Raw genomic sequence first — 21,710 nt, 5'->3', positions numbered from 1 at the left:
CTTTAAAGGATGCTGTTGGAGTTTTTGTAAGAGTAGAGGAAGAAAAACAGGGCACAAGACAAGGCAGCAGGATACAAGAAAAAATTTTTACTTGCTCACAAATGTGCAGCAAGGAAGCTTATGGCTGATAGCTCATTGTGCTCACTCATTTAATAAGAAAACAATACATTTAGAATCAAAATACATCACCAAATACTACCTACTACCACTAAGTAGCTTAGTAACTTGATAAACATTGCTTGTACACATAAACAAGCCACCTAAACTAGTCATTCAACACATAATGTATCAAGCTGTCATCAACTTGTTCATTTTCAACTAGTTTAATTACAATGAAACTAAAGAGAAAACCTTGCTGTTACACCAAGGATACCTGCTGCAGCATGTTTACAATCTGCATGCACTTCGACCAAAAATATCACAGCAGCATGGGTGGCCAATTTTCAACAGATGCACTCTGCTTTATAGAAATGTGTTAAATGGATATTGTGGTGAGTTAATTTGTTGACATAATGAATCTGAATTCAGATTTGGAGTGCTGAGAAATTTTGGGTTTGGGCCAGAAATTAAGGAGGATTCGGGGAGACTTGGTTGTTCTTACATTAAATAAAAGAAAATGGGTCCACAATTGCGGCAGAATCTGAGACGTAACATTTGTTTTGACAGAAACGAGAATGAATGTGGAGTGGAAGGTAAAATATCTAGTGCCTACTTAGAAAATGCAGCCACTGCCATTTTTTCTTCCCACGCCAACCGTATTTCCATGCCTTATTCAAGTTATTTTCCACTTCCTTTTCCTTTATTATAACACCACCACCCTCATATATATATAAACCTTTCAATTCACTTTAGTGTGGTTTATGCTGTCTCTCTTTGTGGTTTCTTCATATGAAATAACGAAGAGGGAAAAACCCAGACATGAGTGACATAAAACCCAAGTTTCTGGAGGTCTACTCTGCACTTAAATCAGAGCTTCTTGATGACCCAGCTTTTGAGTTTACTGATAATTCTCGCCAATGGGTTGAGCGTGTAATTCCCTCTCTCTCTCTTGTTGATTTCTTTGTTGTGAATTGTTTTATATTGGGCTCTTCTTGTTCTTTAGTCTAAAGGCTGAACACTTTCTGGGGTTAATTGTTTCGATACTCTTGGTTTCAAAGATTAGGTACTAAGGCTTTCTTCTTCTTTTTTTATTTTTTATTTTTTTTTGCATAAACTTTGAATTTGGTGTTCCTAGGTAGCAGGAGCAGCAGTAATTCTGCATATAAGTGTCAAAAGTGTGTGTGTGTGTGTAAGATTTTGGAAAGTTTATCAAGTTGTTTGATTGGAGCTATTGGTGAATCATTTGTTAGTCCCGGAAGGTTGAGATGTTTGTATGGACACAAAAAGAAAAAAAGAAATGGTTTTGATTTGAAATAACATGATTATTTCAACTGTGAATTCATAAGCTGATTGTTGAAAATTTACCAGGGCCTGCTAGATTTTATTTATTTATTTATTGTAACTATTAAACTTTGATTTTAAATAAAACTTGTAATGAACCAGCAATTGGAAGTGTATCTGTCCCATTAGTTAATTTGATCTTATAAGCTTTAAATAATTTCTGTTTCGGGACTTGTTGTCATCCCTCTCCTTTCTTTGAGTAGTATCTTATGAATAATTGAAAATCCTGATAGCCTGTTTCTCCTTTTGCTGCAGATGCTAGATTACAATGTTCCTGGAGGTATGAAGTCTGTCACAGTTCAGAATAAAAATCGATAAGCGACCAGTATCTTTATTAAGGGTGTTCAATGATTTTATTGTTGGCAGGAAAGCTGAACAGAGGGTTGTCTGTCATTGATAGCTACAATTTGTTGAAAGAAGGGAAAGAGCTGAGTGATGATGAATTTTTTCTTGCATGTGCCCTTGGTTGGTGCATTGAATGGGTATGCCTTAAGGATACATAACCTTTACTGTTATTTTTCCTCATTCTCATCAATAGTTGCAACAGTTGTTTCACTTTTGTTCTACTGGAATTGACTTTTTTTCTTAACATTGAACAGCTTCAAGCATACTTTCTTGTTCTCGATGATATCATGGATGGCTCTCACACACGCAGAGGTCATCCATGTTGGTTCAGGCTTCCTCAGGTAACTTAACAAAGAATGACCTTCCCTTCCTAACATTACAACACAATCTTGTTTGTTCCTTTGTGCTTTCTGGGGATAAATCAGTTTGCAAACCAGTTGAGTCTGTCTATGGAGTTGGCTTTCTCAGCACTATGGAAATTCTAACGTCTGAAAGTTTCATTGTAGGTTGGGATGATTGCTATCAGTGATGCCTTAATTCTGCGAAACCAAATCTTCAGAATTCTCAAGAAGCACTTTAGAGGAAAGCCTTATTATGTATATTTACTAGATTTATTCAATGAGGTGAGTTTGTTGTTGCACTGACTGCAGACTGCCGATGTTCACTCGCATTTGATATAATCAGGTGCTGCTGGTGTATCTGAACTATTTTTATTTAGGTGGAATTTCAAACAGCCTCGGGTCAAATGATAGACTTAATTACCACACTTCAAGGAGAGAAAGACCTATCAAAGTACTCATTGTCAATGTAAGACAGTATTTGAAATTGTTGCATTAAATGTAACTTAAGCTCGAGGGTATTCTTTTTAGCACTTCTAACATATCAAACGGCATGTTTCATGCAGTCACCGCAAGATTGTTCAGTATAAGACGGCTTATTACTCATTTTACCTCCCAGTGAGTATTCTATGTTACAAGTCAAATTTTTTCCCCAAAGATTTGCAACCCCACTGTGACAAACCAAATTGTAATGCCATCAATGATCATTCAATCTTGCTTCTTGCTTCTAGTGTACATCTTGATCATTCATTTTTTTAAGCATTTAACCTCGTATCTATTGTCATTACATTGGATCAAACACTGCTTCCATATTTTTCAACAAGTAATAACTGCTACTGACTAAAAAGTACAGTTTTCTATCACGATATGTTTAATCTGCTTTGATTGCTTCTTTTTTCTCCACATGAACCAGGTTGCATGTGCATTGCTTATGGCAGGGGAGAATCTTGACAATCATTCTGATGTGAAGAATGTCCTTGTTGAAATGGGGACCTATTTTCAAGTACAGGTGACTACTAATTTCGAGACTAGATTTCCTGTAAGTTAATTTGACAGCTTGAGATATGAGGAACTTCTGATACCAAAAAACTAAAACTCGGTACATTTGTAGTCGCTTTAGAAAGGAACTTCCTAAAACCAATTTCTTTTGTTGGTGGAGTATCTCTGTCAACTATTAGGTAAGCAAACATCTATTATTTTTAGGTATTTTCCTAACGAATTTTTCATTTTACAGGATGATTTTCTAGATTGTTTTGGTGATCCCGAGGTAATTGGCAAGGTGAGTATCAAGGCTGTGCTAATATGGATATCTGTATCTGGTAATGCAATTGGTTTGACTACTGTTTTTCTTCTCCATTAGGTCGGAACTGATATCGAAGACTTCAAGTGCTCTTGGTTGGTAGTAAAAGCTCTGGAACGTGCTAATGAGGAGCAAAGGAAGTTGTTATATGTAAGCAGGAAATACACCTCTGATAATATCATATATATTATATACAACAGTTATAGTCCTGACTTGCTTTAACGATATGTGTTTGATCTTTAGGAGAACTATGGAAAAGATGATCGAGTATGTGTTGCCAAAGTGAAAGAGCTATATCAAACTCTGGATATTCAGGTTTGTCCTGGTGCAATCTACTTTTGCATTCATTAGCTGCGATATTTGTTTGGTTGACAGATAGGTGGTACTCCTACTTGTAGGGTGCGTTTGAGGAGTACGAGAGCAAGAGTTACGAGAAGATAATGAAACAAATCGAGGGTCATCCAAGCAAAGCAGTACAAGCGGTGTTGAAATCTTTTCTGGCAAAGATATACAAGAGGCAAAAATAGAAACTTAAACAAAGCAGAGAGAATAAACACGGGAGACTATGTAGTTCTAATATATTTAGTGTTGATATTATACTATTAGAGGGGAATAAATAGCTAATGATGTAGTCACATGATGAATCTCTCGAGAGTTGTAGTGAAAAATAGAGGGTTAGATGGTAGTTAAACAATGAATAATAGTTATTACAACCATGAAGCATTTGTATCTTGCAGGTGATACTTCGTAAAACTTGTGTTGTGTGCTATGAAATTGATATCCCATGTGTCATTTTAGTACCTTAATTTAGCTTGAACTTGGACCAACCATCATGGCATAGGCCTTTATAGGTACATATGCTATACCGCTTGGATTAAATAGATTTAGATGACAAATTCTAGGGAGTGGTGGTGTGTGGAGTAATTACTAAAATTTATAATTAAATCGAGGAAGGCAAAATTTAGAAAAAAGTGGTTAGAAAAAGAAATTATTGATAGGGAGTAAACCACATGTGGCTACGGAAAACCAATACCAATTTTTAGAAAAAAAGGGAAAAACAATTAACTATTTTTTATTCTATTTCTCCATTCTAATCATTACTTCATTTTGTTTTTGTGTTGGATCATCAAGTTGATGATACACTGTAATTCAATTCCGACTCCCCATTTCTAACAAAAACAAAGCTTGAAGAAGCTGCAGTGGACGACACTTCTTCCTAATTTTCTTTCTTATCATCAAAGGTTATCAAGGCTCTTCTTTTTTGTGTTTTCATCTCTTTACTTCAAGTGTTTTGATGTAGGGATATATTGGGAGATTTGCATGTTTTCCACCTATCATATAAATTTTGGATTTGACTTGTTAAATCGAGTATTTTTTTTTGTTGTTTTTATGAACTTAAATTTATATAATCATGCACAAAAGTCAGATCTATATATAAAAATGTGGAAAAAATGTGGATTTAAATACGTGAAGATAGATAAAACTTTATGAAACTTGTATATAGGTAAAGAAAAGAATGTGCATGAGATGCATTGTTGTTAATTCGTTGACATGTATGTATATATGTATTTGTTATGGATGAAAACAAAAGGGAAAGGCATGGGCGAAAAAGATGAGGAAGCAAACCCTCCAAAAATGGAGCTAAAGAAGCAGCAGCTAAACCTGACAGAGATGAACTTGGAGGAAATAAAGAGGCATCCAACGGTGCATCACGTGTCACCAAGGTCAGGCAAAGCAGCAATGACAGCAGGGGTAAGGTCCAGCTGCCTCTGCTCCCCCACCACCCACGTCGGCTCCTTCAGGTGCCGTTACCATAGAGTTTCAAACATGCCAAGGCCTAGTTCCGTGGGTTCCAACCTTAACATGCTCCATGACCACTAACCCCACCGATCTTCACCACTTGCACTGCTTCCTTCAACTTGTGTTCCAATTTGTATATGTAATCTCTCCTCAAATGTACCCCCTTAAAAGCCTGTTTATATTACATGGAATCAAATTACTGTTATACTATATATTTTTTCAATTAAATAAACATAAGCTTTGTTCACACTGACATTAATTTCTTATTGTATCATTTTCAACACTGATAGTTGTGCTTGCTTTATTTTATTCTCTGATTTATACCCCAGAAGAAAATTCTATGTTATACAGAATCTGAATAAAAAAATTAAGTAGCAGAATAAGATAGAGTAAAATTGAATATCCACTAAAATTTTCTTTTGATATATTTAAAAAACAAAACCCAATTTTTTTTTAATTTTACAAGTTATATTAAAAATTATGATGCATTTTAATTAATATTTTAAAAATAAGATGTAATGTGATTTTCTTGGTGATTTTTGAACCACTATATCAAATTTTAGATAAACAAATAATATAATTATTATAATAATCTAACCCCATATTTTTAGGAATAAAATTAATTTTATAAACATAAAATATACCAAAAAAAATTATAATAATAAAAGAAATGAAAAACGTAAAAGTTCCCTTCTTGTCAAACCAAACCGTAACCTTTCCTATCAAAGTATCAGCGTCACGTGACACGTTCCATCGAAATTCACTAATTTTATTTATTTATGATGTCATATTTTTAATTAATTAATTCAAAAAATTATTGTTTTTTCATGTCTGCATATAAATTATTGAAATCTCCACTTCCGTTCCACCCCCTGTTATCACCACCTTCACTTTAAACTCACCGCCGGTTTCATAGCTTTTATATACTACCCCTAAGCACTCTCTTCTTAACAAAAGGTGATAACATTTTTGTTTTCATATATTCGTTTGTTCCCCGATAATAATTCAAAAGAAACCTTTTTGAATCTATGTGAGATTAAAGTAGGTAGTTTTTATTATTTTCTATGCTTCAATAGATCTATTAAGTTGGCAATTCGGTTTGTTTGTATATTCTTTTAAATGAATTTTGTGTTTTTGTGGAATTGATTAGATTGGATCCTGATCAGGTTCAATTTGTGGTGGAGTTAATAATCTTGTGTTTGAATTGGGCCTTTTGATGTGTTTGATTTTATGGGTATTTGATTTTGAACCACTTCTCTTTATTAGATTATCTGTTTTATACAGCAACGCTGGAATGGATGTTAGCAAATATTTGTGATTTGTGGTCACCCTTAATTTTGTAGAATGGATGTTAGCAAAAATATTGCTGTATGCGTTGCCTGATTGTATTTTGTTGATCTCCGTGTATGAGAAATAGACAAGGAGGAGTTAATTCTTTATTTGTTCCTCCATGCACAAAAGATAAGAAAGGGGAAACAATTATAGAATGCTTTTAAAACTGTTAGGACAAAAGAAAATTCAAGTAGGTTAAAAGGTTAATGTCATGGTTTGATTTTATAAGACAGATACTGATTTGACTTTGAGTTTGAGGTCTCCAGCTTTGTCAAATTCCGACTCCAATATTTGGTCTTCAGTCAGCAGAATCAGGAAATGGTTAAAAGGTTAGTCCTGTTGTTTGCCTTTAGAGTGACCGAGTGTATGGAAAGAATGACATGAATGGGATTTCTGGTCTCTTTTGCTGTTGCCTAGGTATGGAGTGTATTGATGTGAAGAGAATACCATGTTGCAGTGCATAGACGGATTGAAGCATTTATTTGCTTCAGTGCTGCAATGCTGTGATATTGATTTGTACAAGCAATCAAGAGGTCTTGTTGATCCTGAACTTCTTGCAAGAGAGACCGTTTGTATGTTATCATTTTTTCTTTTCTTTTTAAATCGTTTTTTTATATTGCTTATGTGATAAAATCAATGATTTTGCTTGATTTAACATTTGTTCAGACTTTGCCTGTGTTATTTTAGTTTTTGAGTCCTACTGAATTTTTCATTTTGCTCATCTTCATGCAGTTAGTGTAAGTGAAATAGAAGCACTTTATGAGCTTTTCAAGAAGATAAGCAGTGCTGTTATAGATGATGGGCTGATCAACAAGGTCTTTGTTTTTTCATAGTTCTCATTTTGTTATATAAGTGATATCTTTTGTTTTGTTTGTCAAGTTTTTCGGCTTGATGATCACTCCTCATCTTGAGTTGGTTCTTTCCATCTCATCTTTGTAGTATTTAAGTTTATTTATATTACTATTTGACAGGAGGAGTTCCAATTGGCGTTATTCAAAACAAACAAAAAGGAGAGCTTGTTTGCTGATCGGGTATTTTTATCTAATGTTAATTAATATTGTCCCCATCCTTGATAGAATAATGCTTGTTAGCATATTGCCTGAGTTGCTGTCAATATATTTCTGATTTCACTGCAGGTATTTGACTTGTTTGATACAAAGCATAATGGAATTCTAGGTTTCGAAGAGTTTGCTCGTGCTCTCTCTGTCTTCCATCCAAATGCGCCCATTGACGATAAGATTGATTGTATGTGTTAAATATTTAAGTTATCTGTATACTTTGTCTCTCTGTTTACCTCTCTTGCTGTAAGTCATAATCATGTTAACATAGTAGTTGGATTTAAATGACTGGCATGGAAATGGAATTATGGACTTTTGTGCATCGATGATGTGTCTAAACTATCTTTTTAAGTTTCAATTATCTATCTGTGTATACTTTGTCCATCATAATTCACTTTAATACCCTTTTGCAGTCTCTTTTCAACTATACGATCTCAAGCAGCAAGGTTTTATTGAGAGGCAGGAGGTAAGTATTACTCTTTTTTATTTTGATCTTGTGTATTCTACATTTGTTCTGTTTTAAGCTCATATTATAATTATATATATATATATATATTGTATATAGGTGAAGCAAATGGTAGTGGCTACCCTAGCTGAATCTGGCATGAACCTTTCAGATGATGTTATAGAAAGTATAATTGACAAGGTGATCACTAAATCTGATTTAGTTGAAGTCATATCTCTTGTAATTTTCATTATCTCGTTTCTAGTTTTTACATGTTAAGTTTTGGAGCTTTTCAACAGACCTTTGAGGAAGCTGATACAAAACATGACGGGAGGATCGACAAGGAAGAGTGGAGAAGCCTTGTTTTGCGACATCCATCCCTTCTGAAAAATATGACCCTGCAATACCTTAAGTGAGTTCTACACACACTATCATGGAACACAATTGGCTGCTGAATAACCATAAAATACTTGCTGCTAGCTATATGTGCTCACTTTGAACTGTTATTGTTTGTTTTACATGAGCAGGGACATCACCACAACGTTCCCAAGCTTTGTTTTCCACTCTCAAGTTGATGATACCTGAGATCAGCAATTCGATTCAAGCTTCCATAGACCGGCTTGTTTCATTCTAGGTGGTTTCAAATATGAATGCCCCAAGAGCTAGTGTATGTGATATTCTGGTTTATTGGTTAAAAACAATTCCTAGTGTGGGTCTAAATTCAACAGTTGAACAATCGTCATCTTCTTTTTCTTCTTCTTGTCAGTGTTATTGGATAATTGGTACTTCCAGACGTGCTGAAATATTTAGGTTGTATTTTTCACTATGGTATTGCAATGTAAAAAGTGATGCTCCCTTTGGTTTTTTATTTTTAAATCAGAGCTTAGAATATGATAAATAAACAAATCAGTGGGAATTCACCCTTGTGTTTTAATTGCAAAAATGGTGGTGGTGGTTTCAGTGTATCCATAACAAAATGAGGCTATGACAAGGACAACACCCATGGTAACACAGGATAAGAGCATGCAAAATTAATTTCACTGCAGCAAGCAGGCTCTTTAACAAGGTTTATTAACTTTGGTTCAATCTCAATATGTGAAAAATGTTTAGTTTTCATGTGATTCTAGTTTTTCTTCAAGTTAACATGTTATTCTAAGTTCTATGAAATTCCATTCTTGAATATAATATTGTATTTTTATTTATCAAATTTAAATTCTCAAAAAATAAAAATAAAAATAAAAATATTTTCAAAAACTAAACAAAAACCTTATCGTCATTTATCATCTTAAATGATGACTCTAGTTGCGTGTTTTTTTGGTACATCTAGTTGTGAATGATTAGTACACTTTGTTGGACTAAGTAATTACCATCATCATTATATATACAAAGAGAGAACCGAATATTGAGGAATGCAAATTTTTAAATAAAAATTTTTAGATCAAGTCTTTTCTAACTAATAAAATATATTCTTTTTAAGTGCACTATCTTTTATTTTGATTAACATTTACAATTATATTTTTGAGTTAATTCTATAATTTTATATTTTTACTTTTATTCCATTGAATTTTGTTACTGAAGTTTTGAGTTTTGATTGAATTTTGCTATTCAATTTTAATTTAAGATGATTTGATGACAAAATAAAATTAAAAATTACTTTTAATATTTTGTTTTAAAACTAAATAACAATAATATATCACTAAAATGAATAAAACAGTTATTTCATAAAAATAATTTTTTTTAAAAATTTCAAGTATTTCTTCACTAATTTAGAATTCTAAATTGATTTGTTATTTTTAAAAATATTTTATAAATTCACTAATAATTAAATATTGAAATAAAATATTTGAAAAATAATTTCTAGTTAGATTTGTTTTAAATCATTAAAGATCAAATACCTAGCAAAATTTAATCACATATAAACAAGTGGTAAATTTACCCCACACGACAAATTTACACTTTCACCCTAAAAAATACATTGAGTTCAAGAAACAAAAACTTAATTGGATAAAGTTGATGTTGTCTTTTCATTTAGAATCCTTGTAATGTCCATTGGCATAGAATCGTCAAACGTGGGATCTTTGATCTCTGCGCATATATGTTTTGTGTTGAACAGAATGTCTAGTATTAGCAAAATACTAAAAGAGCCATATAATATATTCCAGAAACAAACTACATTTTAAGAGTTTGACAAAATAACCAAAACCTCTGTCGGTTGCAAAACCATTAAAGCTAAGGGAACGTTCAAAATTAGAGATCATACTAGTGAATGTTGGCATCAAAATAATGGTTAAGATTTTAGTCAACTTCCTCCATCTTGCTGCCCTCGGCATCTGCATCCTCCAATGGGGGCATGTCAGCATCAGCATCTGCATCACCAGCATCCTCGTCGATGCTCAACCCAAGTTTCAACATCCTGTGAATTCTGTTGCCGAAGGTGTTTGGATCATCAAGGCTGAAGCCAGAGGTGAGGAGAGCAGTCTCAAAGAGGAGCAGAACAAGGTCCTTCACAGACTTGTCATTCTTGTCAGTATCAGCTCTCTTTCTCAGCTCTTCCATGATGGGATTCTCGGGGTTGATCTCCATCGTCTTCTTGCTTGACATGTATCCTGCCATACTGTTATCCCTCAAAGCTTGGGCCTTCATGATTCTCTCCATGTTGGCAGTCCAACCATACTCGCCAGTGACCAAACAGCAAGGAGAATCAACCACACGGTCAGATACTATAACCTTTTCAACCTTGTCACCTAATACATCCTTGATAACCTTGCAGAGACCCTCGAACTTTTCCTTCAAAGCTTCCTTCTTTTTCTTCTCATCTTCGCTCTCGTCAAGTTTCAAACCTTCTTTGGTTGCAGACACAAGCTTTTTGCCCTCAAATTCCTTGAGCTGACCAACTGCATACTCATCGATAGCATCAACCATGAAGAGAACCTCATAACCCTTCTTCTTTAACTTCTCAAGGAAGGGAGAGTTCTCAACAGCCTTTTTGCTCTCGCCAGTGATGTAATAGATGTCATTCTGACCCTCCTTCATTCTGGTCACATAGTCCTTCAAGCTGGTCATCTCATCACCACTCTTGGTAGAGTGATACCGGAGCAATTCAGCAATCTTGTTTCTGTTTTGAGAGTCCTCATGGATACCAAGCTTGAGGTTTTTCGAGAAAGCCTCATAGAACTTGTTGTAATCTTCTTTGTTCTCAGCAATTTCAAAGAAGAGCTCGATGCACTTCTTCACCAAGTTCTTGCGTATAACCTTCAAGATCTTGTTTTGCTGCAACATTTCTCTCGAGATGTTGAGAGGAAGGTCCTCTGAGTCAACAATACCCTTCACAAAGCCAAGGAATTCAGGGATCAGCTCTTCACAGTTGTCCATGATAAAGACACGTCTGACATAAAGCTTGATGTTGTTTGGCTTTTTCCTTGTGTCAAAGAGGTCAAAAGGAGCCCTCTTAGGAACAAAGAGGATAGCCTTGAACTCAAGCTGCCCCTCAACTGAAAAGTGCTTGACAGCCAAATGCTCTTCCCAGTCATTTGTAAGACTCTTGTAGAAAGCAGCATATTCCTCCTTGGTAATTTCCTCTGGCTTCCTCATCCAAATAGGCTTCTGCTTGTTAACCAATGACCACTCATGTGACACCTCCTTAATCTTCTTCTTTTTCTTTTCTTCCTTCTCCTTCTCCTCATCAACATCCTCAACTTTGCCTTCTTCATCCTTCTTTTCCTCCTCATCCTCATCATCAGAAATCTCTTTCTCAATTGTCTTCTCAATCCAAAGAGAAATAGGATAGCTAATGAATTCAGAGTGTTTCTTAATCAAATCCTTGAGTCGGCGCTCCTCAAGATACTCAAGCTGATCCTCTTTCAAGAAAAGAGTGATCTTAGTACCTCTACCAATGCTCTCTCCAGTGGTATCCCTAGTGACAGTGAACGAACCCCCAGCTTGAGACTCCCACACATACTGCTCATCGTCATTGTGCTTTGTGGTAACAACAACTTTCTCAGCAACCAAATAAGCTGAGTAGAAACCAACACCAAATTGTCCGATCATACTAACATCTGCACCAGCAGCCAATGCCTCCATGAACTCCTTGGTGCCAGACCTTGCGATGGTACCCAAATTGTTCACCAAATCTGCAAAACCAGACGAGAATTCACATTAACCACCTCTTTTTACTTGAAAGACAACAATACACCAATAAATATACAAGTAATCAATAAATTACAAATCACTTACCAGCCTTGGTCATGCCAACACCACTATCAATGATTGATAGGGTGTTATTAGTCTTGTCTGGCACAATATGAATGAACAACTCTGGCTGAGCATCAAGCTTGCTCTTGTCTGTCAAAGACTCAAATCTGATCTTGTCTAAGGCCTACAAGCACATTTACAATATTAAAACAATTAAAAACCAATACGAAGTCCAATCCCATTCATTACCATCATGAACTAAACAAGACTCAACTATGATACTAACATCAAGTAGAACTCATTGAGTTCCACAAAACAGAGATCTTCATTACAAAACATAACAAATAAGAAATTATTTCGCTCATTACCATTTGTTATACATTCTCATTTCAATCTCTTAAGAGTCATACAAACCCAAATGTCATACTAACAGCAAGTAGGATTCATCGAGTTTCATAAAACAGAGATTTTTTATTCCAATCACAAAACATGAATCATTTCCGTCATACAAACCAGAAAAGGCTCAAATTTAATTGAGTTTCATAAAACAAAGATTTTTATTCCAACCACGCAACATAGAAAATAAGATTATTAAGTTATTTGACTCTCTTCATGAAAAATAAGAAGTTACTTCACTCTCTTGCAGTCCAGAAAAGATTGCAATGTCATACTAACAGCAAGCAGTATTCATTTCATAAAACAGAGATTTTTATTCCAAAAACAGAACATGACAAGCATAAAAAAAGACCCCACAATTTCTGTATTTAAATTAATGAGCAAGATCTTTTACATAAAAAAAGAATCATAAACTAGTTAAATCATTCATAAAAAATGCAGAAAGAAGTACTCAAAAAAAAAACCAGAAGCTTACATCGGAAGAATTGCTGATGAGTTCACGAAGAAAGATCTCCTTGTTACTGTAGAAAGTGTTGATAATCAAGCTGAGAAGCTGATTGATCTCAGCTTGAAAGGCAAACGTTTCAGTCTCCGCCATTGATGATAAATCTAAAATGACGATACCAAACACAACCTAAAGAAATATCAGAAGCAGAAGCGAATGGTTAGGTTAAAGTTGGGGGATTTTTGAAATCGCCTGTAACGAGACTTTATGGAAGAAGAGTTCGTTCTAGATGCTTCTCTTTTGCTATTTTTATCAAATAGTTTTGGAGGGATGTGCGTTTGGGTTTTACTTTTTCTATTCTCTCTCTCTCACTATGCAGGTTTAAATATGTGAAAATTTTCTCATAGGTGGGTTTGTGGCGGTGGTGAGTTTGAGGCAGTGGGACGTGTTTAATTTTTTTTTTTTACGTTACGGTATAGTTATAATATTTAAAAAAAGTTTAAAATTGGTTTAATTGTTAATTTAACTAATTTTTTAACTCGGTTTAATGTAGGTGTAATCAAGCCGAGCTGAATTTAATTACTGTCGAGCTAGACTCAAGATTTGAAGCTTGATATTCAACTCAATCTTGGTTAAGCATTTATTTTTAAGCTCAAGTTCGACTCAAGATATAGTCAAGCTATTCGAGCTTGAGCTCAATTAAGCTCATTTACCAATTTTTGTTCTCAAGTTCTAATTCAAGTTCGACTCAATAATTAAACTTAGGGCTAATAATACATATTAAGGTCAATAATGTAATTTTAATGATATAAAAATATGAAAAGTTCGATAAGGCTTACAAGCCGTTCGAATTAAGTATTATTAAGTTAGAATTGGGCTTGATCGATAGCTTAAGTTGCTCGAGCTTGAGCTCAGCTCGATAATTACCGAATCAAATTCAATTTTTTTTAGTCGAACTCAAGTAGCTTCCAAACACCAGTATTTCATTTACACCCTTAGATCAACTAGTCCAGACCAGTTTGTGGGCAATCGATTTTTTAACTCTCATCGGACCGCTAACCCAATCAATTCCCAGTTTGACTGGCAAGTTCAATTGGATTTCGAAAATATTTAATATTGAAATTTTTATTTATATTTTTCAAATCATTTATATTTTTGAATTTTAAAGAATTTTTATTTTTTAAAATATAAATTTTAATTTAAAATATAAATATAAAAATAAAAATAAATATTTATGTTTTTTTAAAATATATAAAAATAATTATTAAATTTTTATGTACTTTTAAAGTGTGAGGACCGAATCGGAAAAAGACTGTAAATGTTGAAGGCTAAATAAATATTTTAGTTTTGATATTGTTAACTTTAATGGGATCAATATTTTAAATAAAAAGAGTACAAGGAGTCAATGTCTCAAAATTAAAGTATAGAAACTAAATTTTAAATTTAAAAGAGTAAAAAATTATTTAAATATTTTTCTTCGCAATTTAAATTGAAGGAAAAAAAACAAATTTCTTGACAATGGTTTGCTTTTGTGTTGAATTGTTAATAAAAATATGATCTAATTTTGCCTTTAGTCCCTTTACCTCGTGACTTAAAACTTAATTCCACTTAATTTAAATTTAAAGTTGAGCTTCTATTATATTTGAATGTGTTATAAATTCAACTTTAATTTTTAAATCATGATAAAATATTAAATATTTAAATTTAACAAAAATTTATTAATAGTTTATTAATTGAGTTTTAGTTTTCAAATTACATAAAGTAGAAAACAAATTAAAAGTAGAGGAAGACATTTAAAATTGGTACAAATTAAGTGAACCAAAAAATTGGGCACTTTTACTGGGTCAGACAGACTCGTACTAACTTAAAAAAGAAATAGAAAAATATAGGAAAAAAGTGAACACATTTTGACGTGGCAAAAGGCCATTGGCTGTGGAATTAAAAAGGTTGTTGAGACGGTTCGCAGGCAATTGCAAGCCCTTTTAAGTCTTTTTCCTTATTAACTATGGGGTTGCCTCATCCGTTATTACATCCTTTGAAAAAACAGCATTCATTTGTTTACGAGACATGCACCTGCAATTACAAGCTCTTCCATTTCAGACCTTACAACAGTTGCCCTGTTCTTTTAACTTCCCACCAAGGTACTGTTTTTTTCTTTTCAGTTCTTTACTTCTATATCTTATATTTTCTGGTAGAGAAAGCATTCTTGTTTTCTCTTCACGATTCTCAATCTTAGTCAATTTTACCTACTTTGAAAATCAGATCAATGGTAGTGGATTCTAATCAGAAATCAAAAGACTTGCAAAACTACTCTTTACGTTTCTCATCAGAAATCCCTCAAATATGATAGCATAGTGTGGCATTTTGTTAGTCAATTGTATCAAATTTTATTAGAAAGGACTAGTTTGCTCATTAATCTAATATACAGGGGATAATTTGCATAGTTTTTGAGTTAATCTGACTACTTTTACCTTTACATTGTGTATGCTTATTTCATTTATTGGAGGTATGTTTGTTATATGCATTTGTGTTCCTTCAGTAGCATTTCCCATCATGGTCATATTACTTTTGCTAGAATGCTAAGCACCTGAGCCTGTAATATTATGGACAGACAGCACAAGGATGTTACGATTAAGGGCTCGCATAGCCGGCACCCTTCTGTATCAGTAAAAAGTTTGCCTAGGAGGGTGTTTTTGCAGCTTATGGGGTTCAGTCCCATATCGTTGTGTATTTATCCTCTTTTTGCTGCCCCGATGCAAGATATGAATGAACCTGAAGTGATTCGGTAAATTGTTGTATGTGTTGATTATTATCTTTCTAGCCATTCCATTATCTTTATTCTTCTATTTGGTGATTTTCATCGGTTCTCACCGAAGATTGTTACTTTGGAGTTGAACTTTGAGGTGTTCAGGACATTGAAGCTTTCCAGTGGGGTGAGAATTCAAGGTATGATGGAACTCCAAATCTTTCACGAAAGTGTAGTTCTTATCAGATAAACAAGAATTATGAGTGAAATGCTCAAGTTTTTCTAATAAAGATCATACTTAATTCCCTAGCTTTTTCTTTCTAGAAATTATTGAAGGGGAGGGACGGCAAGCTCGTGACGGAGACTATGTACAAGTAAACTATGTCTGCCGACGATCAAATGGATATTTCGTTCACAGGTTGAAAACTTGAAATCACAAAAATCCTGAACTTAACTAATGTGGAGTTTCTTTTATCAATTCGCCACTTCATTAGTTGAAACACATGATGTTTGATCCAGTCTGACCTGCCTCTGTTCTGTGGGAAACTTAACAGCACTGTGGATCAATTCAGTGGAGAAAGCTCTCCTGTCACCCTTCCTTTGGATGAGAACCAGGTGTGTTCCTGTTTCCGTTAATGTCGATACCATAGCATCATCACTATGTTGTTGCCAACTACATTCTTTCACTTGAGCAAGATAATTTCCAATCATTCTGCAAATACTCATCAAAAGTGGAACCTACGAGATCGCCATTTTAATTTACATCAAGGATTCTTTAACTGGTTTCTTCATCTGACAGATTATAAAGGGCTTGAAGGATGTTTTGACGGGCATGAAGGTTGGAGGTACATGGATTCTTGATCATTATAATTGCCTACTGCCACTACAATATTACAAGGAAAAAAGGGACAGAAAAGCCATAATCTTTTCTTGTGCATACATGCATTGATAATTGGGCATGGATTTCGACAACTTGGTTGAGGCGAATATTGTTGCTAGTCTTTGTACTTAATGACACTTTGAGCCAAATTTCGTGACCACCATTTCCACTGGTTTGTTCTGTACTTTCTCTTTTCAGGAAAGAGAAGAGCATTGATACCTCCTTCCGTGGGATACATCAATGAAAACTTGAAACCGATTCCTGATGAGGTTTCAACCGTGATTCTTTTGTTTAATAAAGCATTAATTTTAGGCAAACCGGTTTTGTTACATTTGTTGTTGTGTTTGATTGCAGTTCGGTCCTCGGCGTAGCCTCTTATCTCATGCCAAAGAACCTTTGATCTTTGAGGTCCAGCTTCTGAAGATATTATAAAGGTTGTTGTGTGAGAAACTATGTTTTTCCTTCTCTAAATAGCCAGTAGTAGAAGAAATGACGTAAATGAGACATTGTAAGCCATACATTACTGCATTACTTATAATATCAGATTCAAAATTTTCTCAGCAACTGCAGCTGTGGGAGCTTATTTTTAATCTTTGAGATGATACCTTTAATTGGGATAATATTTTCTTATATACAGTACTAGCAGAAGTGGTAGTGTAAACTGAAAAGCAAAAGACTTACATTATTATTATTTATTTTTTTAAACAATTTCATTATAGATTTTGATCATATCTACCCATAGTCCCTCCCTAACTCATAAATAGAAGGATAATGTACTTCAGTGCATTCGAATATATGTCTCAATTATTTTCAATCTATTAAAAGTGATAAATGATGAATCCATCTTTTCCTTTCTGAAAATGATAATATTAAGAAACTTCTATCGAATTTTATTTTATTTTATTTATTTTAAAATATTATCCTTTCAAGAACTCCACATTTATTTTTGTAAGACTATTCCATAATTTATGGAATTTATGAACCACTTTTATTTATTTAAGAACTCCACATTTATTTTTGTAAGTCTATTCCATAATTTATGGAATTTATGAACCACTTTTATTTATTTATGATAATTTATATTTTATATTTAATAGTAGAAGTTATTTCTATATTTTTAAATGTGCAAAGTGACCTTGAATTTGTTGAAAATAACATAAAATGTTTTAAAATAAAGATAAAATGTAGATTTTATAAATTAATTTTATTTACTTAATTTTTCAACCGTTAATACCGTTGTAATAAGCGGTAATTTATAAAAATAAAATAAAATATTTGACATTAAAACGACACCGTTAACTTGTCAAACCAGAAATAAGGAACCAAAAGCACCGAGTTTCCTTCCTTACTAAGGTCTCTCGTGGGACGGTTTATTCTCATACAGCAACCTCACCGCTCCCAGCCCTTAACTAATCCAAAAAGAACCCCAACTGAAAGGCTGAATCTTTAGAGCTTTTTTCTTTTCAAGAAACCAAAACCAAAAATTTAAAAAAAAAAATGCGAGCTTGGTTCTCAGGCGGCAGTAGTGGGAATGATGAGGAGCAGGGAAAAGAAGGGTCATCTCTTTTATCAGATTGGAACTCATATGCTGCTTCAAAAGAAGCAGAAGAGGGAACTACAACTGTGTTTGGGTTTGATCTTGAGTCTGCTGCGAGGTCCGCCAATGATACTGTCACTGGTACCTTCAATGTGTAAGTCTTCATCATCCCCCCCTTTTCTTTTTATCTGTAAAGATGAACCATCAAATTTTATGTGTTCTTAGGTTTAGTTTGGTTGAATTAACTATGGGGCTTCTTCTTTTTTTGACATTGCAAATCGAGCTTTGTGTTTATTTGTTTTTGTGGTCTAGGAGAATGGGATTTGGATCATTGGTGTTTTATTTTATGGGATGTAGTTAAAAAAAAAAAAAAAACTTTAGTGAAATTGACTGTTATGTCATGGTTATTTTTACTTTTTCGCCAATTTGATTTAGGATCATGGATCTAAGTATTATTCAAAATATGGGAAGTTTGACTTTGCATTACCTTGGTGGAGTTTATGTTGTTGGTGAATTGGAGTGGGATAAATGATCATTCATTTTGATTTGTAAGCATCTGGCCAATTTAATTAAGTTTGAAGATCTTTGTTTGATTTTGTTAACAGTCATCACTTTGCCTAATAGGAAGTGAACTCGTATAGCATATGTGCAAGCCTCGGCTTGGATTTCCTCTGTTCTGTTGAGTGTTATCCTGTCAAAAATGGCATTGTGACTTTAGTTGGTTTTAGAATAAGAGGATAGATGGGTGAACAAGAAATAATACAGTATTATTAGGTCTTTCAGTTGATAAAAACCTTGAGATCGAGTTTTATTTTCCATTATGTTATAGGACTAAGTGTTTATCAGAGCATGTATCTACTTAATGTTAATTGGGTTGGTTTGAGCAACAAGTAGATAGTAAGATTAATATAGATCTAGTATATATTGCCAGTTTATGAGTTGAAAACGATGTGACTAACAATAGAAGCAGTTCTTTTATGAGTTAACTGAGTTCAATCATTAAATCAACTGTTGTATCTTGGTTATTCGTGTATGCTGTTTAGGGCTGTCCTTGGCAGTGCTGTGGTCTGGTGTTCAAATGGTGAACTTAACGCATCTCTACCAAAGCGAAGACCTGTGACTATTGGTCATTGATATGTTTGCTACCTGGAGTAAAATAGTGAACTGTTTGGTGCCTTGTTTTGCTTGTAGTTGAGGATAGTTCAATTGCTGGTACTTGTAGATTCCATGTCTTTCTATTTATCTCCAGAATGTATTATTCCTCCTTATTACCCCCACTGCAACACAATCACTGAAATTAGTATCCAAATGTAAATGCTAGCAACCTGCTGCTTTTACCATAAGTTGGCATATTTCCAATTTTGTATTAACTGTAGTTGTGAAAGAGCAATTACTTTTTCATATTTAATTAAAACCTGTTAAATTAAAATAAAAATGGATTGGTACATCGCATAACTCATAAGTTCATATTCTTCTGTTAATGCAATTTTTTTTGGTTTGGTTCCTCGTGTTCCAGTGTTTCAAAAGGGGTGAGAGATCTCCCTGGGAATCTCCAATCTGCCACAAGTAGTGTCCCTTCAGGAAAAGCATTCATCTACTTTGGTTTATTTCTGGCAGCTGGGGTCTTTTTTGTTTTCATTGCTTTTACCATGTTTCTTCCAGTCATGGTGCTCTTGCCCCAAAAATTTGCAATCTGCTTTACCCTTGGATGTGGCTTTATCATTGGATCATTCTTTGCTCTCAGAGGCCCAAAGAATCAGTTGGCCCACATGTCATCGAAAGAGGTACATATATGCTATATTTAGATATTTTGTTTTTAAATCTTTTACCATTTTGGTTTTTAATTTTGGATTTTCACACCATATCTGCAGAGGCTTCCTTTTACATTAGGATTTATTGGAAGTATGGTGGGCACCATGTATGTTTCCATGGTGCTTCATAGCTACATTCTTTCTGTGCTTTTTTCTGTTGTTCAGGTATACTGGTTCTTTTACTTGTGTCATTTTCGCTATTCTAAGGATCCCGTAGTAGTCTATTATTCTTATCATGCCTCTTTTTTTTTTTTTTTCCTTAAGCTTGTTAGGTTAGGTTTGTCAAATGATCAGCTGATATATAATTAATTAACTTAGCGGCAGTTCAATCTTCTGGTTTGATATCAATTTCTTTTCTGTTTCCGTGAAAATTCTAGGTCCTTGCACTTGCATACTATGCTGTTTCTTACTTCCCTGGTGGGTCTGCTGGGCTCAAATTTCTCACCTCTGCTCTTACCTCTTCAGTGTCAAGATGTTTTGGGAGGTGACCTGATTTACTTTGACTTTGCTTTTGCCTTGTACACATCTCTGATAGTTGAGACTTTAATGGTCTTAGGTACATAGCTTTATTGCTTCCATGTTCACATCATTGTTGTTACCGGTATTTTCCTGAAAGAAAAAGTTCGAAGAGTGTACCTTTAGATGTGTCTAATTTTTTTGGAACGAGTTAACACCAAATTTCAATCCAATAACAGCACGACTCATTGGTTTTATTCCTGTCCATTTTGGTCTGCAATATGTTTAGGCTTATCTACTCATGTATATATATATTTATACCATTTTGGTATCCCTGAGCCAAGTCTAAGTGACTAGAGTTGTGGTTGTTTTATATAACCATAGATAGTTCATTTTTCTTTCAAAATTGAAGAGCTAAAGCTAAAAGTATTGAAGGGTGACAGATGAGGCTATAGTATTATATGCACTAGTTGATTGATAGGGTACTGTGTTTTTATGTTGGCTGATGGAAGCAAATTGGCAATGTCCTATGATCCATGACCATGTGTGCTTCCATCCTTTTGTGAACATGGATCTGCATACAAGTCTGAAGTAGATCTGGCATTAAATGTGTGTTGGTTGTATCTGATTCTAGTATCTTGGGATTTTCAAGCTTCTCAAATATCACAGCTGAAACCGACTAGGGGGAGATGGGATGGATGTGTAAGTAGCTTCTATGTCACATTCTGGAAAATAAATATTATCAGTTCATATGATGGGATATTATCTAGCAATCATTAGGGGTATGTTTTTTAATTTGGAAAATTGGGAGAAAAGAATAATGAGCTACTATTCTCCATCATTCCTTTCCATGTATAACTCATTTCATTTCATTACCTTTTGTGTTTATGTTTTCAACCTTAACCCATCATTCAAGAGAGTGAAATTTACCAGATAAGAAAGGGCTGTGTAAATGGGATTTTGATTTGTTTGCCAGTAAGATTTTCTGTTCTCTGGCTTGCCTGGATAGTTTTAAACATGAAGTGACTGGAAAGTGAAGTATTGATGTCTCACACAAGAAGCAATATCAGCATCAATTCCCCTTCTTTTTTTTCTTGACCAAGTAATATTTTAACAGAAACTCCTTGCTCCTGGGCTGAAATTGAAATGTACAACAAATTATTAAGTTTCTAGATAAGGAAATGAGATGC

The 21,710-nt window shown here is 34.0% G+C and overlaps 5 protein-coding genes across 10 annotated transcripts; 4 read left to right on the top strand and 1 right to left on the bottom strand.

Moving 5' to 3' along the window:
- Positions 1-366: 366 nt before the first annotated feature.
- Positions 367-4,229, top strand: LOC108483194 (farnesyl pyrophosphate synthase-like). Its single transcript, XM_017786461.2, has 12 exons — positions 367-1,029; positions 1,696-1,720; positions 1,807-1,922; positions 2,040-2,126; positions 2,292-2,408; positions 2,504-2,592; positions 2,690-2,741; positions 3,037-3,132; positions 3,358-3,402; positions 3,484-3,573; positions 3,667-3,738; positions 3,822-4,229. Exons 1-12 carry the CDS (start codon positions 919-921, stop codon positions 3,948-3,950), a joined length of 1,029 nt encoding a protein of 342 aa, XP_017641950.1. The 5' UTR covers positions 367-918; the 3' UTR covers positions 3,951-4,229.
- Positions 4,230-6,033: 1,804 nt separating this feature from the next.
- LOC108480154 (calcineurin B-like protein 3) lies at positions 6,034-9,001 on the top strand. 3 transcript variants are annotated; one of them, XM_017783047.2, is made up of 10 exons: positions 6,034-6,180; positions 6,822-6,884; positions 6,973-7,127; positions 7,288-7,370; positions 7,527-7,586; positions 7,692-7,800; positions 8,027-8,079; positions 8,179-8,259; positions 8,358-8,470; positions 8,586-9,001. In XM_017783047.2, the coding sequence occupies exons 3-10, from the start codon at positions 7,004-7,006 to the stop codon at positions 8,641-8,643; spliced, it is 681 nt and encodes a 226-aa protein (XP_017638536.1). In that variant the 5' UTR covers positions 6,034-6,180; positions 6,822-6,884; positions 6,973-7,003; the 3' UTR covers positions 8,644-9,001. The 3 variants fall into 3 exon arrangements, with proteins under 3 accessions (XP_017638536.1, XP_017638537.1, XP_017638538.1); XM_017783048.2 differs by having other exon boundaries at positions 6,068-6,180; positions 6,789-6,884; XM_017783049.2 differs by having other exon boundaries at positions 6,068-6,264.
- A 1,181-nt stretch (positions 9,002-10,182) lies between these two features.
- On the bottom strand, positions 10,183-13,441 carry LOC108483054 (heat shock cognate protein 80-like). Its single transcript, XM_017786238.2, has 3 exons — positions 13,121-13,441; positions 12,292-12,433; positions 10,183-12,188 (listed from the first exon to the last, which is right to left on the bottom strand). The coding sequence occupies exons 1-3, from the start codon at positions 13,241-13,243 to the stop codon at positions 10,354-10,356; spliced, it is 2,100 nt and encodes a 699-aa protein (XP_017641727.1). The 5' UTR covers positions 13,244-13,441; the 3' UTR covers positions 10,183-10,353.
- A 1,654-nt stretch (positions 13,442-15,095) lies between these two features.
- LOC108482272 (peptidyl-prolyl cis-trans isomerase FKBP16-1, chloroplastic) lies at positions 15,096-17,280 on the top strand. Of its 2 annotated transcripts, none has more exons than XM_017785398.2 (8): positions 15,096-15,231; positions 15,666-15,875; positions 16,002-16,036; positions 16,161-16,254; positions 16,391-16,451; positions 16,636-16,681; positions 16,915-16,985; positions 17,071-17,280. In XM_017785398.2, the coding sequence occupies exons 2-8, from the start codon at positions 15,694-15,696 to the stop codon at positions 17,146-17,148; spliced, it is 567 nt and encodes a 188-aa protein (XP_017640887.1). In that variant the 5' UTR covers positions 15,096-15,231; positions 15,666-15,693; the 3' UTR covers positions 17,149-17,280. The 2 variants fall into 2 exon arrangements, with proteins under 2 accessions (XP_017640887.1, XP_017640886.1); XM_017785397.2 differs by having other exon boundaries at positions 15,101-15,231; positions 15,702-15,875.
- Positions 17,281-18,013: 733 nt separating this feature from the next.
- Positions 18,014-21,461, top strand: LOC108480586 (protein transport protein SFT2). Of its 3 annotated transcripts, XM_017783630.2 has the most exons (5): positions 18,014-18,407; positions 19,770-20,037; positions 20,125-20,229; positions 20,442-20,548; positions 21,155-21,461. In XM_017783630.2, exons 1-5 carry the CDS (start codon positions 18,214-18,216, stop codon positions 21,201-21,203), a joined length of 723 nt encoding a protein of 240 aa, XP_017639119.1. In that variant the 5' UTR covers positions 18,014-18,213; the 3' UTR covers positions 21,204-21,461. The 3 variants fall into 3 exon arrangements, with proteins under 3 accessions (XP_017639119.1, XP_052885963.1, XP_017639121.1); XM_053030003.1 differs by lacking the exon at positions 20,125-20,229; XM_017783632.2 differs by lacking the exon at positions 21,155-21,461 and having other exon boundaries at positions 20,442-20,777.
- The last annotated feature ends 249 nt before the right edge of the window (positions 21,462-21,710 follow it).

The sequence above is a fragment of the Gossypium arboreum genome, chromosome 1, assembly GCF_025698485.1.
Source record: "Gossypium arboreum isolate Shixiya-1 chromosome 1, ASM2569848v2, whole genome shotgun sequence".
Lineage (NCBI taxonomy): Eukaryota > Viridiplantae > Streptophyta > Magnoliopsida > Malvales > Malvaceae > Gossypium > Gossypium arboreum.
This window is presented reverse-complemented; position numbering and strand designations above follow the sequence as displayed.